At 41.0% G+C, this 19772-nt stretch overlaps 1 protein-coding gene across 1 annotated transcript in view; it reads left to right on the top strand.

Annotated features, from left to right (window-relative positions):
* Positions 1-422: 422 nt before the first annotated feature.
* LOC127350463 (disks large homolog 1-like) overlaps positions 423-19772 on the top strand; it is a 105363-nt gene continuing 86013 nt past the window's right edge. Inside the window, 4 exon segments of the mRNA XM_051377143.1 lie at positions 423-731; positions 2553-2723; positions 5024-5864; positions 6245-6341. Coding sequence (XP_051233103.1) covers positions 713-731; positions 2553-2723; positions 5024-5864; positions 6245-6341 — 1128 coding nt within the window. The 5' untranslated portion in view covers positions 423-712.

The following is a 19772-nucleotide window of genomic DNA, read 5'->3' as shown; positions in this document are numbered from 1 at the left end:
ATCTACTTATAGTAGTTTAATCAGTATATGGAAACCCAAATCTATACTTTGGGTTGAGTGGATTAGATGTAGTAGATCCAGTACAGACCCATAGATAGACCAGGCTTTCATCCACTGCGCACAATATAGCTGTTTAACATGACAATGCCACCAACATACACAAGCTGCTTATGAAGAGCCTCTCAAACCTGCTGCAATGGTGTTTTGAGGTAAGTGCATGAATGTGTGTGTGTGTGTGTGTGTGTGTGTGTGTGTGTGTGTGTGTGTGTGTGTGTGTGTTCATCCCACAGGACCGCCTAAGAACCGGTCGGACAGCGTTATGACTCAAGTCACCTGAATGAAGAAATGGAGAACTTGTTTTAACCTAAGGAGAGAGGGAGAGCTAAAGAGAGGGAGAGAGAAAGAGAGAGAGAGAGAGAGAGAGAACACACACACACACACACACACACACACACAAGCTCCGGGTACCAAGTCCACGGTTGACAGTTTCTCTCTTCTCCGCCGGGTTCCTTTGACTTTCAAACACTTCATAGAGTTTATTTATGTTGATGAGGTTGCTGTGGACTGTCGTGGTGTCAGTGTTGGTGTCCCACTTTGGAGGCAGGCTGTCCCGGGACAAACGCTCACATATGTAATAACAGAGACACGGTGACAGCGACACACACACACACACACACACACCCGAGGGGGAGGAAGACTTGTGCGCGTCAACATGCCTGTGCGACAGAAAGGTAAAGTAAAATGTATTTTTTTTTAAAATCATTTTCTGTCTTTATTTCCCTGCATATAATTAATTTAGCTAAAGAAACGATATCGACATCAGTTGAAAGCTCTCCGAAAGGCTGCCTTTCTAATAACTCACAGAGGCGCTCTTCTCTAGCGTGTTAAGTTAACACAGCACGGAACTTTATCTAAAACACCCGCAATTTAACGCTGCATTGTTTACAGGTGTGGGAATACAACTTATAGATCATAGTTTAAGAGCTTTTAGTAATTATTCACACATTGTGGTAAATTCGGCACACAATTTATCCACCAAACAGCATTTTATTTTCATTTTCATCCGCTTTTACTTGTGCATAGTCTGCTAGTATGCACTAAAGCGCACAGATGGAGGGAATTGAGCTCAAGGTTTTGTGACTCTGCGTAGTTTATTGCATGCCGTATTGAAGTGGTACGAAAGTGCAGCTGATTAGTATCTGAAAACATGCTCTGCTTGATGTATGTGCTTATACATAAACAATCAATACATAGGGATTATTTTGAATGCGGTTTGGCTCGACATCTTTCACTGCTAGAAGGCGGCATTATATGAATGAACACTGACACTTCGCCTGAGTTTGAGGTCTTAAAGTCTGTCAGTGTTTCCGGTTTAATCAGCTGTTCAGATTGCCATGCAGCCTGGAATGCAGTCCCCAGCCTTCCTTTTGCCCCATAAACTCTGTTGCCCTCATGCCCTCCTGCATCAGATAGATAAAGCCCTGGTAATAAAACTGAATATGAGTTTGACCATTTCACCGAAAGATGCAATAACCATAAAGTGCCATAAATAGGCTCTGTCTTCTGGATTTACATCAAAGAGCAACTCTTTCCCTTATAATTAAGATGACTTCACAATATCACTCAGAACTCCAGTTTTCAGTTTTATTTGTAATATTATATTGTATATTGCAGTGGTGGAAGGTAATTAGGTACATTTACTCAAGCACTGTACTTGAACCGACAGCTTTAGTTACTAGGTACTTTGCAGATTCAGATTATTAATGCAAAATGTGATCAACTGATAAATGATGATGCATTATTATACATTAAAGTTCCCACTGTAGTTATAATTAGCCCCATCTTTACCAGTATCAACATTACAGATACTCAGTGATCTATAATCCAATATTATTATTCTGAAGTGGGCCGATCTGCATAATGAGTATATTTCGATGTTAGTACTTTTGAACTCTTACTGAGGTAAACATTTTAGTGTGGGACTCTTACCTGTAACAGAGTATTTCTACACTGTGGTATTACTACCTTTACTTTAGTAGACAATCTGAGTACTTCTTCCACCGCTGGTTGTGAGTGCTGAGGGTTGACATGCAGCTCGATCCACCTTTCTAAAGCAAACAGTTTTTACATCCTTGTGAAGTACTAAATGAAGACCTTATATACTTAACCTTTTAGCTGCTGTCAAGTTTGCAATTTCACACTGATGTCAAACACTGAAAATTGGCAGTAGTTGAGACAGGAAGGGAGAGAAAACATTTGTCTGCCACTCTTATATAACAAGGAAATGAGGTATTTTAAAAGCCTACTGACAGATTAACACCTGTGTCCACACTCACTATAGGAAGCTATTTGTTATTAATCTGTCTTTTATTAATTTCACCCTAATGAAGACTCTGTGAGGACCATAGTAATCCTCAATTAAGTATAGGCTTTTAATGTACTTAATCTCCTTTCTCTTCTTAAGAGTGCCTGGAGAATTTAGTCTTTCCTTTTCTCTCATTAGTTATGGGGATAAAAGGTTATTGTTATTTACTTGTGTATTTTATATTTAGATGCTCAGCGCGCCCTGGAGCTTCTCCAGCAGTACCGGGCCAAGCTTGACCAGAGACAGCAGAACCAGAGCCGGACCAAACAGGGCCTTGTTGAGGAAGACCACCAGCTGCAGCAGTCCCTGGACAGAGTCATCAATGTCTTCCAAAGTCAGCTTTTTAACGCTCTGCTTGGTAAGGATATCTGTTTGTTTGTTCATGTATCCAATCAGTTTATACCTGGGTTTACAACGTGTTGATGTTGAACCTTGGATATCTGCTGATTGGCCTGTTGACCCTCACATCATTTGCTTGGATTTGACATCTGTAGGAGATGAAAGGATTATTCACAGTGTGAATGCAGATTAAGGATGGCCCTTTTGAAATTAAGCTTTGTTTGCACTGTTTTGTGTTCGGTATGAAATATATTTTAAGGCATCTTAAGCTTTATGCATGTATTGCATATTTTCCTGCCCTAGGCCACATTTTACATATATTACCAGAGATCAAGGTGTTATGTAACAGATTTTCTCCTCTAATAGGTCTACAGAGGTTTAAATTCCTTTGTTCTTGAGAATAAGTATTAGTAAGCAGTTTTTCAAATGTATATTGGATTATATTATCTCAAAACATTGGCAATAAACTGTCTGTATGGCTAGATGCCACCGTTTTTTGTGATTTTGGTGAACTGATCCTTCAGCTTGGTACTTGTGCTGCTCATCACAATAAGTTCATCATCTGTTTGTTTGTCTTGCATTTTGTGAGTGCTGATGTCTTAAACACAGACGGAGCAGCGCAGTATGTATATGAAGGCTTAAAGACAGGAACTGTGTGTGCTGTGTGTGTGCTTTTGTTCAAACGAAGATGAGAAAGTTAAACAGTAGGCTAGTAGGCCAGCAGACAGAAGGCCACACTGATCATAAGAAAAAGAGAAGAGCACTGTGTTCACAGAGTCTGCAAGATGTTGGACTGTTACATGACTGAAGATGTAGGCGTGATGTGGCCTGTCACAGGAAACACAGGGCCCATTGTAGAAAGTAAGCTCAAATTTAAAGAATGTGTAGCAAGTGTAAATTTCTCCCAGGAGTTAACAGTCTGTGTATAACTGGTTAGTTCTGCTTGTGGAGAACTGTTGCTTAAGGAAAACACCAGGAACGTGTGTGAGTGTTTGTGGTTATGTGCATGACAACAAACGGGTTCTCAGTCCCTGGCCCTACCTGCTTTGTGTCACGCCCACACCTTAGGTCTTAACACTCCTTTTTCTGTTTTGTCTGTATGCGTGTATGCACGTGTGTGTTTGCTGTTCACTAAACATGAGGCTGAGTTCCTGTTTGTGACTTTGACCTTTACTGTCTCTGGTGTAATTAGTCCTTGACTTCTTGTGTTATATTTTATATATTATATTTGTTTTAATATACTCCACATCCTTGGGTGTGGCTGCGTGTTACTGCACAGTCTTATTTCCATCCTTGATGGGGGTTTTTTGTGTTTTTATGCATTATACTGTTAAATTCTCCTTTGTACTCGCCACTCTTAGTTACACACCCTCCTCCAACTGTCTGTGTATTCCCATAAAATGTACTGTGGGTTAGCAGGCTGAGCTCACAGCCATGTGTATGAGTTAGTGTAGAATTGTCAGTTCTGCAAAGGGGAAGTGAAAGCATTAATCATTAACAGTCACTTTGATACGTTCTCTCAGCGTGCTTACTTTTGAAAAAGGGAATTGACAGTGGAAGAAACATTTCCTCTTTTAAGTGGGAAAACCTGAATACTTCAGGAGCTACTGTCCCACAGTGGTAGTATCTCTGTGCTGCCACTAGAGGTCAACAGTGTATTAGCTGTTTTTCCTTTGGTTTCTTTTCTAATCTCAAGTGAAAAAGGAGGCTTTTTTGTGACCAGCTTCAATTTGATTGTATCTGAATGCAAACTACAATGTACTGTAGGGCTGCACGATTAATCAAAATATTATCGAAATCACAATATGCAGTAGTTCAATATGCAAATTGCAGAGGCAGTTTGCAAATCGTAAGAGCTGTAATGTTTTGACAAAGGTAAAATGTGTACAGACTCCCACCAAAAAATTTCACACCATCATGACTTTAATGGCTGTTTTTTTTGTGAAAATTCAATTTGTTATGCAAAAATGATAATTCCCACATAATAATGAATCTGTCAAAATAATTGTAAAAGGATGTTTTTACTATATATACTGTAGGGTTTGCTAAGGTTTAGGTTTTCTACTGTATTGTGAACAACTTTATTGGGCTGCAGACAATTATTTTTTCCATTAACCATTAACTGCTTTATGAATCAATTGTTCAGTCTATGAAATGTAAAAAATAGTGAGAAATGTCCATCATCATCATTCACAGTGTAACGAATGTTTCCTATTTTAAGTGAAAGGTGCTATATTAATAAAGTTATTATTGTTATTCATCCTAAATAAACACTTCAGTAATTCATCATGGCTCTAATCTCTGCTCTTCTCCTTCCAGACATTCAGGAGTACTACGAGTTGACCATCCTTGAAGACAGCAAGAGCTCTGTGGACCAGGCAGACGGTCCTAGGAACGTCCCGGCCCCCTGTAACCTGCCAGCAGAGCTCTCAGCCCAGCCACAGCCTTCCTCTGGGCCCCTGAGCCCCCAAGCTTCTGGAGGATCATTCCAGCCGAAACCCCTGTCCCCCAGACCCAAGTCAATCAAATCCCCTGCCCCTCCAATTCCATCTGGAGCACCCACAAGAAAACCATCTTCCCCTACAGCACAGTCCACTACACCTCAGTCACAGCCAGCCAAGGTCAAGTACCGTGCTCCTCTCCCTCCTGTCCAGCCTGGAGCCTCCAAATCATTGGCATCAGACACTCCTATGTCCTCTTCTCCCACTGTTGCCACATCTCCTGGAGTCAGAGTAAATGGTGCAGAAACCCCCACTGGTTCCATAAAATCACCTCCTGGAGTATCACTGAATGGAACAACAAAGCCACGTCTTACTGACACCAACTCCGATGTTTCTTCAGAAAGTTCCACCACAAATTCACAAAGCTGCTCTGTCTCACCAGAAGTCAACCTGGAGACTGTTTCAGCCCTCGTCTCCAGCACCATCCAAGGCCTTGTGTCTCCAACCACTCCAGACAAATTTACCACCACCAGCCCAGGTCTTAACAGGGTCACAGACGCTACCACAATCTCTGCAGCTCTTGCGACCAGCAAGGACCCAGGCATAGGCAAAGCCACTCCCAGCACGAGTCCAACTAGCCCCAACCAGGGCAAATTCACCTTCAGCAGCCGCAGCCCAACAGTTCCTCCGGGGCCTTTGATCAAAGGGCCTCATCTGAGGTACGTCCAACAAATGAGCATTCATTTTAATTGTCAGTAAGGTGTATTAGCAAGCCAGACTTAACAAATGGTAACTGACATTTTAACAGACTCAACTGAAATTATCTTGGCTTATAATGTGTTGGATGCATGTTAATGTATATTTTCCGACTTTCAGAATATTATGAAACTGTTATATTTGATGAATTCACTCTTTCAATTTATATTCTGTCAGTGTTTGGAAAAGAAGAAAAACTTAAACAAAATTACATTAGCTTTTAAATGTCATGCTGTGTACAATTAAAACGTATGCATATGTCAGGTATAGCAGCACAGAATAAGACCCGGCAGTTTTCCGAGTTCACCTCCAGACACCCTCTCTCCTTGATTTCTGTTACTAGTCCAACCAGCCCCGGGCCAGTAAAAGTCACCTCCACTAGCCCTACCCATGGTCCAGCCAGCCCCAGGCCAGCTACAAGCCCACTGACCCCCAACAAGGTAAGACATCTGTGGTTGTTTTATATTAATGCCTTAGGAAACCTGCAGGAAATCTCTCCACAGTTAACAGCAGAGAATAATTCATATCGCCTCCTTTTCAAAGGTGGGTGAGTTGGGTGGCAGTAGGCCTGCGTGATTCTTGAAGAGTTATGTTTCCTCTCCTGAGTCTTGGAGAGAAAACTGTTTAATGAAAATATAGCCTCCGTTATCTCCTTGTGTCTAGGAGAGCTTATCAGGTTTGCTGGTGCTATAAAATGAAAATGAAAATGAAAATTGTGGTTTGAAAATAATTAAACCAGAGCTGTTGCTTTATGTCTAACATTTTGATATATGGCAAACTGGTCATTCATCTTTATCTCTTATTAACCTGTACATTGAAAGGCTGCTGGTGGCTGCAGAGAACCAAATTAGATGCACCGATCGTGGTTTATGCAGACTGTCTGTTGGCTTACATTGCATTACATAATATGACAAGGGGAATCAATTCAGTTCTGTAACATTGTGAGCTCAGAGATGGCTCATGCAACTGGTTTTGTCTTGTTGATCTTCCTGAAATGGAAAATCGAATGGCTTTGTGTAGTTTGGGCTGTTTGACCACGGGCTGAGACTGTACACATCGTTGCTTTGATCTGTTGCTGATAGTCTACATCTTGGAAAATTGTGCTGATACTGGCTTACTTAGCTTGAAGTTGTTTTCAGTACACCTCTGTACGTGCATCAGGCAACATTTGTCCTCCCAATTAAATACTGCTGGTATTGTGGGAGGGATTGTGTATTGGGGGTTGGTGGTAACTCTGGGAACGTCCATGTGCTGCTCAGGTGTTCCCAATTAATTAATCCAATAATAATAGTGAACTTGGGTGGCTCATTTAGTTGTCTTGTTATCATTTTTAATCGGACAAAAAGGGACTATTGCTGTGACTAAAGTTTCAATCAAATATAACAAATTTCTTTGCATTTGCGTTGCTCATTATCCGTTTCTGAATCGTTTAATGAATGGGATTACTAGTATTAAATGGCTTTAGAAGAAACCCAATAGTAATGTTCATTAGCACAACCCAGTGCTCTATATACTCACTCTATATTGGCAACAGTGAGCATCAGAAGAGAACCAACATCGAGTGCAGGGCCAGTAGAGGGTGGAGCAGGACAGAAGTAGAGTAGGACAAGAACAGAAACAAATGTAGTAGGTCCAAGTCCAACATCAATTGTAGTGATGTTTTGCATCTCGAATAAGTCCAATATCTTGAGGGACTGAACTCCCATCTCTGTGTGAAGCTTCAGGGTGCATATGGGGCTTTAACTTCGCCAATACCCACAGTCAAAGTTGAAAGTAGAGCATCCATTGCTATACCGCTGTTACTGTTCACTCAGTCTAACCCCCCCTGCCAAACAGAGACTGACCTGATAAAACAGCAGAGAGTGGTGTGTGTGTAGTAGTAGTAGTATATGTATTTGTGTGTGTGCTCATGTCTGTGTACACATGTCTGTCTGTGTGAGTGTTTGCCTGTGCATCCATGTGTATGCGTTCCTACGCCTGTCTCTGCATGTTTGCCTGTCCGTTTTTTTGTGTGCTGAGTGCCTTCTGCGTGTGCGCGGATACATATTCTGAGCCATGCACTTTTTGAGGTCAAAATGTGGCTACCAGCTGCCATAAAATGAAGACAGCAGCTGGAAAACAACAGGGCGGGTGGAGGTGCATCGGGACAGCTGCCATGTTTCTGAGTCGGCCTCTATTTTAGCGGAGAGGTCCTCTCTGGCTGCTCTGATGGAAGGACAGGTGGAGAGGACACGAGAAAGGGAGGAGAGAGAGATTTAGGTATGAAAGAAGAGGATGAGAAGGAGGAGACAGAGACGGGCGGGCAGCAAAAGGATGTCACCAACAGCAACAAGCGGCTGACTGGTAGAACGGGAAAGTTGCACCTTGAGGATGATTCGGTAAAAGTTTGCCAGTCGGACTGGTGAGGATGGACTGCATCTGCATCCTCACTACCAAGGTGAGACACAGAAAGAGAGTGGGTTAGAGTAAAGCAGAGTAAAAGATCAGGGCATGAGTAAACAGTATTGTCAATGTTTTGCGATCAGTGTACCTCGTGACGGCATGCATTCATTCATTACAGTGATTCATTTTAATGTTGAAATTATCTGTGAATTGGGTGCTAAGCTTTGAATGTGCCAGATGTCCTCACGTGATTGTTTCTGATAATGTACTGGAGGATTTTGAATGGAAAAGTGAGGTTGAGACTTGCAGAAGCATTTCACAGTAAACTACAGGCTTAGTAAACAATGGAAAACTAGTTGCAGTCCTAGGGAGCTACACGTTGTGAATGAACAGGGTATAAGGTGACATCTTACAGGAACAGGACGTACTCAAGTAAAGTGACTCTAATGGGAATGCCGAGCTGTTGCTCAGCTGTTGGTCTGACAACATGTGACACCCTGAGAGACAGGAAACTGGGTTGATAGGACACACACTTAAAAAGACTAGCTATCTGACTGGCTGTGTAGATAGTTGACTGATTAATTGGTTGACTGACTGACTGGTCTCAATGCATGAGAGAATACTTGGCTAAAACCCTAGCTGGCAAAATTAAACACATACATTATGCACATATGTGCATGCTCAGAAATGCATGGCCTATTTAAAAGGAGTAGAACCAACGCGAGCTGAGATAGACTCCAGCCCTGCGCATGATAAGAAGATGGGTGGATAAATGAACTGATAAAAAACTGAATTAGAACAAAATACAAATACGGTGTAGGCCTAAAGGACACAATATGCTTGGAATGAACTAGTTTGTACAGTGTGTCTTCTGACTTCATCTAAGGGCAAAAGTGTTCAAAAGTGTTCCAAATGGCCTCACCTGAAGGCAGTGTGAAAAGTCTGTTGTCTTGGAGAGGGACAACATGCCATAATTACAGAAATTGTCGGACGCAGCCCCCACAATTCTGACTTTGGGGCTTTTAGACACTGTTTTATTGCCGTACGACTACAAACGGCGTTGGCTCAGGAGATAGAACGGGTCGTCCAATGATTACAAGGTTGACAACTGGCAGATCCCCAGCTTCTCCGGACACTGAGGGGCAAATTAACAAAGAATGGATTGCTGCCACTGCTGCCAACCGCTATCTGCCCTATTCCTCCTTTTTGACTCAGTCTTGATTGTCCCTATTTGTGGACTTATCTTGAACTCCACTTAGGTGTTCTGTCTGATCTGCTTTAAGGACAAACACTTTGACCACTAGATTACCCTGCTTTCTTAGTAAGGAGTACTGTCTCTCAGCCAGTTCATGAACTAAGCTATTAGGTGTTGGCAAGCACTCATTGTGAGTTTAAGACAGGACAAAGTATCAAACACTACCATGGATAACAAATTCGACCCAAAATTACCAACCAAGATTACAATATAATTTGGTTTGATGTGGTGAATGATTGAAAGGGATCTTGTGAATGATAGAAAGTGCTAGGTCACTAAGACTAAGACAATAATAACACACACTTTCTCATGCACTCACTCGAATAAGTCTGCAGGGATTCCATCTCACATTCATCTGGTTAATCTCGTTTATCTCCTCAAGATAATGGATTAAATAACAGAGGGTGTTCCCTGAGCTCAAGGTGGCTAGATTACTGCTAGAGGATGTTTCAGTACATCCTCTCTCATCCTGCTTGATTAATTTGTTCTTCCCATTTTCCTGTCTAACCTTGTTTTACTATGTGCATTCTAGGTAAAAATGCATAAAAAAAGGACAGGTTTAAAATCCAGGTTAAAATACACAAATTAACAGAACACCTAATTATCTAAAATAAACATTGGGTGGATCAGAGATGTATTTAGTTACATACATTAATGTAAAAATCCAATGTTTCCTCGTAGTAGGAAGGTTCTCAAACCTGCAGCTGGCTGGGGCCTTTCTGTGTGGAGTTTGCAGGTTGTGTGGATTCTACTTTTACTCAGTCTTCTCTTCTCTATCTTTCCCAATCCTCTTTTCCTCTCTTATATATCTAGTCTTAAATCCTACCCCGGTTTTATCAGTGTGTGATTGTTGTTTGGTCTTACTGAGTGTCACTGGCCTCCCGTGTTCCAAGAGAGCAAGAGTCCCTCGTAAGAGGCTTACCTTAGGCTGCTAATAGACTTTACAGAGGTGGAGCTATTTTAGGATGGACAAAGAGGAGAAAAGAAAGAAAAAAATGAGAGAGACACACACAAAGAGCAAAGGAAGGAGAGAGATCTGTGAAGTATTTGAGCAAGTACAGTGTGCCCTGGCTTTTCTCTGTTATTTTACTGGGGTCTGCAAGAAAACTCCATGCTACATCATTCCACCGATCCATTCATCTGTGCAACTGTGAAGCTGACGCTATGGTGTAACTGTCAGCAGAGGGCACGGCTCGCAAATTAATCAATGGCGAAGGCATGAGAGGAGCGGACACGAGGGAGAGAACTTCCAAAGCACCTGTAGGACTATTGAGCCCAGAGCTATATATCTGTAGTAGGACTAACACAGCAATGTAGGACTGCTGTTACAGGTTAGTTCACTTCACGAGACTTTTAGCGAAAGGTTAAACGCCCTCTCAGCTCTGTAGGATCCACACCTGAGTTGGACTAAGTCTGTAAGTCTTTGGTTAGCCGCGTCTGTAGTAGGGCTGACACCTACTAGGGCCAGCACGAGGGATACATGTGAAGATGGACCATCGCAACTCTGCATCCTCAATCAATGTAACGTATCTTCACTTGCTTTACTTATAATTTATTCTCTGACCCACATGCTGCTTTAGGAGTCTTGTAGTTATGGTAGAGGGTAGCCAGGGAAACTGAGGATAACTCAATGGCAGTAATGAATGACCAGCAGACCACTGTATTAATGTGTGGTGTATGTACAATCATATACAGTTTGATGCATTTTATTGTTGGCTCTGTAATTTTGCATGCACCGTTTTTAAATTGTGTTTAAAATCAAACAAAGGTGTGTGTTTGCATAGTATCTACATGTGTACGTATGCAAGGCACATGTCCCATGATCTTTATGTAAATGCACAAAACAACACAATAACACGCAAAACACATTTTATATTTTCTTCCTCATTCTCTTTCACAGTATTTTAGCCATTATCAATCTGTTTCCAAAGCCTGTCTTGCTGGCACCCATATCAGTGTTATAGGCACCTCTCCAATCATCTTGGAACAAGAAATGTGTCACATCCTTTGGAAACGCTGTGATCCAATACCTGATTCTTCCACAGAACTATATCAGAGGTGCTAGGAATTACGGAAACTGGCTAACAACCAAGAGGAGCTGAGTAATTAAGAGGAATTAGTCCAGGGCCGAAGGGTATGACATTAAATGTCCAGTGTGTAACATTTAGGAGGATGTATTGACAGAAATGGAATATAATATTCATAGGTATGTTTTCATTTGTGTATAATCCTCTGAACGCCATTGTTGAACCGCCATTTTTCTACGGTAACGCAGAACGAGCAAACGCTTTCAGGGCCAACGTTCCTGAACTGTATTCAAATGAATCCTACACACTGTTCTTTTAACATTGATGCGAGCTGCCTGCTAATGCTTCATTCCTTGTAGTGGCTACCCAACATCTTCTATTCTCAACTTCAAAGGCTAATGGCTGTTGAACATTAAATTACTAAAAAACATTAACTTTACTCATTTACCTCAGCATTGACCACAATGGACAAAACAAGTCCCAAGTCTTCAAAATAAATACTTGCAAACTGATAGATTTAATAACTCCCTGGTCATGGGTGAATCCATTTGAGACAGTTCTAATTGAAATATTTCAATATTTAAATTTTCTTTCCAATTAATTAACAGAAGATTCTATTATGTGTCAGAAAACCCAAGTTGATTCAACATTTGACCTGTGAAGGTGGGGTGAGACGCTGGTCATCTTAATGAGATAGCTGTTGTTAAATGAATTACCTTAATGCAGGCCTGGAGACAATATAACTATAATAAGAGTAAGTCTAGACAATCAGAATAACTTATCATAACAATTATAGCAACATGTGTGGCTTAGTGCGTTTTTATTTGATGGTTCTTGCTATGAATGTACCCTATATATATATAGTGACAAAGCCCAGCTAGCTGCTTGGGTATTCTCCTTGCTTATTATTTCTGAACGTATAAAATGTGCCTAATCACACAATCCGATATCAATGGTTAGAACAATAACTGAATGGAACTGCTATCATGTGTGATGCTTTTTTTTTTTTTTACGTTTTAGTATCACTTTGTGGCAAAGTGGAAAAGTCCTTTTTTTATCAGGTCCCAGACACAATCAGCACAACCTGGCTAGTTACAAAGGTCAACTCTGCATGCAAGGACTGGCCTGAGCTTGTCTTTGAAAAATCACCCGTCTGGAAAAGGTTCACAAGCAGGATATCAAAACCCTGATGGTGCTGACGAACCTCATGGACAAGAGGAGTCATTTTTTGATGAAGGCTGTTGTTCATATCTGTTTGCAGATGTACGGGTTTTCCCCGTTTTTGCAGGAACATAAATTTGTTAGCTTTGTGACTTCCTCATGTTCAGTCACTTTGTTTTTCTGCAGTCTATTGTCGTGGTCAGGCTAACAGCCTAGGAAGCTACAGTAACGTACAATTGCTCAGCCCATGTCATGCCTGAGTACAGCCAGAGCAGCTAATCCCATTAAGCAGATGACTAATCTCTGATTTACACACACACTACCCCACACACACACACCCCACACACACACACACACACACACACACACACACACTCTGACCTACAGTACACACAACTGAGTTCATTTCAGTTCCCTTTAGTCTTACGATTGATTATTCAGGAGGAGACAAATAAACAGCTTAGAACCTGTGACCCCATGAACCTTGCCTGTCAGGATTTAGAGAGTAGATCTGGGCCATTCTATATGAGTATTGTGAGTCAAAAAGATTAAAAAAAAGTTACCATGATCCTTCTTGTACTGCTCTGTAGTGCTGCCACTAGTATAAATGCAACAGTTGTGGTAGAAATGGTGATTTGTTGAGATTGAGAGTGGAAAAAGCTTTTTCCCTATATATACTATTTGTCCTAAAGTGAACTGTTTTCACAATGTTTACATCCATAAAATAATTTTACATCATGTAGCTATAACCCTGCTCTGGTTATTTTTTATTGAATAATAAGGTAAACCACATTTTCCCAAAAATTATTTTAATTAATGTTCAGTATACACTCAGTATCTGTTCAAAGCCATTATAGAGAGACTGCAGTGTATTAGTGCGAGTTTTTGTATGCATATTTATTTTACTACAGCTCATATACACCTCTTGAAGAACTTAATAAGATGCTATATGCCCTTACATGTTCTCTCTCAATGTCAGAAAAAACTTGACACAAAAAATATAAGTTTATATTAGACATGACTGAGTTAAAATGAATATTCAGAGAACATTGTGCAGGTGCTGCTGTGTCTGTGTTTTGCCACATAGTGGCACTGTATGTATGACAAACACAAAACTACGCTGGGTGCCAACATTGTTGTTCTGCAGAGACTGTAACTCCAGATTTGCTATTTGTCCCTTGGAATGAATTATTATGAAATATTCAACAAATGACCGTTAATGAGAGAAAACTCAAACTTTTGTCCTGCACAGTTGATATTTGTAGCCGCGAGGCTTCAGCTGGAGCAAGTTTGTCCTCACACAGCATTTTAGAGAGAGAGAGAGAGAGAGAGAGAGAGAGAGAGAGAGAGAGAGAGAGTGAGAGAGAGAGAGAGAGAGAGAGAGAGAGAGAGAGAGAGCGATAAATATAGAAGAAAATTCACTCATGTGTAAACTGAATACACAGCTGGTAAAAGCTGATCACATGACCTTATTTGATATGCTGATGTATGGAGTCTTTTTTGATTGGTTAGTTTGTAGATGAAGAATCCACCACGAATGGCGAGTAGTGAGCGTATGAGGTTAACACATACACATACACACAGTGTAGTTATTTCTGTGCTGGCTGACCTACTAATGTTAACATGTAGTGCATGCCTGCTAGGCTCATGATGTTGCATCCTCTGTCTCTGCTTCTCTCTCTCCCTCTCTGATTCTCCCTCTCTCTCTCTCTCCTATTTCTATCTCATTCATTCCTCCCTTTCTTTCCTGTCTTCTTTCTCTCTTTCTTTCTCACATTATTTCATTCTTCATTTCTTTATATCTTTCAGTAATTTGGTGGGTGATGTTGCAAATGTGACATCCTATCTTTACACTCACATTATGTTTTTACGAGCCATATGAGCCAGAACGCCCATGGCAATCCCAGATGTATGAATGCATTTGTGTGTGTGTGTGTGTGTGTGTGTGTGTGTGTGTGTGTGTGTGTGTGTGTGTGTACATTGGCATGCACACACATAAACAGGACCTCCATCTGTTCCTTGCCAAACACAGAGGGACTCATATAGCTGGTCTCAGGACAGCTAGCTTATCACACAAGCCAGGACTTTTGGAAGACTGGCACTTGACCTGCAGCTGACTCTTTGGAAACATAAAAATAACTCCCTCATTTATTCCGGAATAATCCAGTTTTATGTTTCTATATAATATCTAAGAACAAAAGTCAGAAAATGTTCATAATAATGTGCCCCTTTTTCCTATTACCACTTGAACCTGTATCCATGTAATGAGCGCTCTTACATTTACTCTTCTAAAAACCTCCTGGGAAGAAGTCTCAGGCGTCATTTTTTTTTCAGGATATGCAGTGCAAAAACTTTAAAGCGAGCATAGAGTGCTGGAAAGTCACTAACACACAAGTAAACTTATATGTAAACAAAAAGCGCACAAACAGGATCTTGTGGATTACCTAGATTAAGTCAACTCAGATGATTTTAAATAAAAAAATGACACCCAAAGACATTAAAAATATCAGCAAACCATCAAATATCACTAGAAATCTCATGACCAAATAATACTTTCTAGAAATTTTGTTGTACAGTGATATTTGAAGCTTTATATATACAATCATTCATTAATTTTAATGCATTACACAGAACACACACAAAGTTTTACATATAACATAAATGTATGCGCAAGGAAGTTTTTGAAGACCCTGCTGTGCTCAGAATAACCTTTCATGCCATTGCATTATTTATACGACTTGTCTACCTGCATCAACTTCTAGACTTAATTGGCTCCTCCAGGCTTGTTATCTGTACATCTTTTATCCATGTACAGTTGGAAAACCTTCTAAAAATAATTTCTCATTACTAATTACAAGCTTTAAATGTAACTTGAGGCAAAGTCTTGGGTTTTGGATTGATTTACTTTATCAGTAAACTTATGAAATTACTTTAGAGACCTCTGTATAGTATCAACTTGCCTCTCCCTCTCCTCCCCTGCTTTTCCATCTTTCAATATTTTTCCCGGCCTATTCGCCATCGGTGACCTTAAAATCACCCTCTGTTTGCTTGTTTTCCCTCGCTTCAATTCAATTCAATTTTTTCAATTCGATTTTATTTGTATAGCGCCAATTCATAACAGAAGTTATCTCAGGACACTTTTCAAATAGAGCAGGTCTAGACCGAACTCTTTAACATTAATTACAGAGACCCAACAGTACCACCATGAGCAAGCACTTGGCGACAAGGGCAAGGAAAACTGCCTGTTAAAAGGCAGAAACCTAGGACAGATCCTCCGGCTCTAGGTGGGTGGTCGTCTGTCTCGACCAGTTGGGGTGGAGAGAGAGAGAGAGAGAGAGAGAGAGAGAGAGAGAGAGAGAGAGAGCGACAGACAGACAGACAGGTGCACAGCAACAACAGTATTGGCAATGGCAGTCAAGCAGGACCATGGCAGGAGGCTCCACCAGGATCCATGAGAACCTGCGAGACGAGAAAGCACAAGAACTCCGGGGAAGAAGTGGAGTTAGTAACATGCATTAAAGGGACATGAATGAGTGCAGAAAGAGAGAGGAAGAGAGTAGCTCAGTGCACCATGGGAAATCCCCCGATAGTCTAGGCCTATAGCAGCATAACTAAGGGATGGTTCAGGACTCACCTGATCCAGCCCTAACTATAAGCTTTATCAAAGAGGAATGTCTTAAGCCTACTCTTGAAAGTGGTGAGGGTGTCTGCCTCCCGAACCACAACTGGAAGCCGGTTCCACAGGAGAGGAGCTTGGTAACTGAAGGCTCTGGCTCCTGTTCTACTTTTAGAGACTATAGGAACCACAAGTAGCCCAGCATTCAGAGAACGTAGTGTTCTAGTGGGGTAATAGGGTACTATGAGCTCTTTAAGATATGAAGGGGCCTGACCATGAAGAGCTTTATAGGTGAGGAGGAGTATTTTAAATTCAATTCTACATTTTATAGGGAGCCAATGCAGAGTAGCTAGTACAGGAGAGATGTGATCTCTTTTCTAGTTCCTGTCAGTACTGTGCTGCAGCGTTCTGAATTAATTGGAGCGTTTTAATGGACTTATTGGGGCAACCTGATAATAAAGAGTTGCAGTAATCCAGCCTTGAAGTAACAAATGCATGGATTAGTTTTTCTGCATCTGTCTGTGATAGTATGTGTCTAATTTTTCTAATATTACGTAATGAAAGAAGGCAGTCCTAGAGGTCTGCTTTATGTGGGAGTTAAATGACAAATCCTGATCAAAGATAACTCCAAGATTCCTGACAGTGGTGCTAGAGGCCAAGTTAATGCCATCTAGAGTGACTATATCTTTAGACAATGAGTCTCTAAGGTTTTTGGGGCCAAGAACAAGAATTTCGGTTTTTTCTGAGTTTAACATCAGAAAATTGCAGGTCATCCAGGATTTTATGTCCTTAAGACATGTTTGTAATTTAGATAATTGATTAATTTCATTGGGTTTGATTGATAGATATAACTGCGTATCATCTGCATAACAGTGAAAGTTAATGGAGTGATTCCTAATAATGTTGCCTAAAGGGAGCATATATAAAGTAAATAGTATTGGTCCAAGTACAGAACCTTGTGGAACTCCATGACTAACTTTAGTATTTATGGAGGATTCATCGTTAACATGTACAAACTGAGTACGATCTGATAAGTATGACTTAAACCAGGTTAGGGCAGTTCCTTTAATGCCAATTTGATGCTCAAGTCTCTGTAAAAGAATATCATGGTCAATGGTGTCAAATGCAGCACTAAGATCTAATAATACAAGTACAGAGACAAGTCCATTGTCAGAAGCAGTCAGAAGGTCATTATTAACTTTAACCAGAGCTGTCTCTGTGCTATGATGAACTCTAAATCCTGACTGAAAATCCTCAAATAAACTATTGTTATGTAGAAAGTCACACAACTCTTTGGCGACTACTTTCTCCAGAATCTTAGAGAGGAACGGGAGGTTAGAAATCGGTCTATAGTTGGCTAAAACCCCTGGGTCAAGAGTAGACTTTTTAAGAAGGGGTTTAATTACAGCTACTTTAAAGGACTGTGGTACATATCCTGATAATAAAGAAAGATTAATCATATCCAGTAAAGAAGTGCCAATTAAGGGAACAACTTCTTTAAGCAGCCTAGTTGGGATCGGGTCTAACAGACAGGTTGATGGCTTCGATGAAGAAATGATTGAAGTTAACTGATGAAGATCGATAGCAGAAAAACAGTCTAAATATACATCTAAGTTTACATTGACAGAAGTCCCTGAACTTGGAGAGCCACTGATAACTGCTTCACCGTGTGCTTTTTATTCGCACATTGTTTCCCTCTCTCTGTCGTCTTCTCTCTCATGCTGCGTTGTTTGTTTTCCAGTCGAGGTGAGAAGACAGAGACAACCACAGAGCGACCACTGTGTGTGTTTGGATCTGTGTGTCTGTGTGTGTGATGGTCCAGATGGCCCAGCCGTCAGCATCAAGATCCTCTGTTGAAGAGTGCGCTTTGACTTGTTTGACTTCCTCTGCCCTTTATCTCCTATAAATCCTCTCTTGTCCTCTCCTCTCCTCTCCTCTCCTCTCCTCTCCTCTCCTCTCCTCTCCAGCCAACTTGCAGGTAAAATATTGTGTGCGTCTATCATCTATCATTTTCCCAACATCCCCCTGCGCTCACACGGGTCCCACAATTTGTGACAGCTACTGTACCTTGGAAAACAGCAATATGTATATATGAATTTATATATTGTATATATCAGACCACAAATGAGACAAGAATAAGGTTGGAAAAACAATATGGAGCATTTCCTGCTTGAAAACGGACGAGCCAAAACCTACTTGCAGTACGTCACCCACCAGCTGGAGCATCTATTGGTCCTTTGCAGCCCAGTACATTCTGGTTGTTGAAGGATTTTTACCCTTTGAGCCCCTTTTACTTTGTTTTCTCTGCTCATGTCTTTCTAGCATAGACATAGATTTATGAAAAGTCCATGTTTCTAGTGCTGAAATACCTCTTAAATATTTACAGTATACAGCTGACAACAGAAGCCTGTGTTGTGTACTGTATATTACAGTGATTAACATAGTGAAATCACTCTTTATAATGGATACAGAGATGATGTCCTGCCAATAACTCACACCTAAGGCCATGTTCAGACTGACTAAAAAAATGCAATGTTTAATTAGGCCAGTCCAGCAACACAGCTGGGTGCCAACTCACAGGGCTCCACCAAAAAAAATGAAAATAAATTCAGGGTCGTCCGGTGAAAAAGTTGAACTTTGCTCAAAGCAATGAGACATCATCTGGCAAAGCATTGCAGTGGCCAATCAAATAGATGCAAGCGTACATTACTAACAAATTACTTTGTAACTCAGACAGTGCATGTGCTCCTTTTACCTTTTGACCCCTGTGCCAAAAAATGTAATAATTGCAGCTGTGGTAACTTTCTGGATCTGTAATATCCTGTCTCAGAGTGTTATGGGGCGTTTTGGTGATTGATCTGTTACTCAAACTGGACTTCCTAAATCATATTCCATATACACCGCCACAAAAATAGCCCGGTTTTGGTATGAAGGCCTGTCATGTGCCTGTGCCAGACACCAACATTTTGGCCAGCAGGGCAAATCTGTGGCATGCAGTAGTGTGGGATGTGACGTTGTGGTAGAGCTATGTGCATGTTTAATGTTACCTGGTGCTGGTTTAATGGGAATGTTCTGCCACTCTCCGATGATGCGTCCATGTCACCTGTGATTTAAGTGGCTCCGGCCAACAACCCAACAACACTAGCGGTTGGTGTGTTCAAATATCAATTGAACAAGTCACCCCAGTAATGTAATGTGTGTATGTGTGTGTTTGGGAGATCATGGCTTGTGACCCTGGGTGATGTAACAACATTGTCTCTACCTCACTCGTTCCCTCTTTATGTCACTCTACCCCTCTCTCTCCACCAATGTTATATTTGGTCAATTCAATCTTCACTAGCCCGTATAATACTGAACCCCTACCCCCCCCCTGCTCCTCACTCTTTGTGTGTGTGTTTACTGGTGTATGACTATACAAGGCAGAGCATCA

The sequence above is a fragment of the Dicentrarchus labrax genome, unplaced genomic scaffold, assembly GCF_905237075.1.
Source record: "Dicentrarchus labrax unplaced genomic scaffold, dlabrax2021, whole genome shotgun sequence".
In the NCBI taxonomy this organism is placed as follows: domain Eukaryota; kingdom Metazoa; phylum Chordata; class Actinopteri; family Moronidae; genus Dicentrarchus; species Dicentrarchus labrax.
Note: the sequence above shows the minus strand (reverse complement) of the source record. Positions and strands in the feature narration are given on the sequence as shown.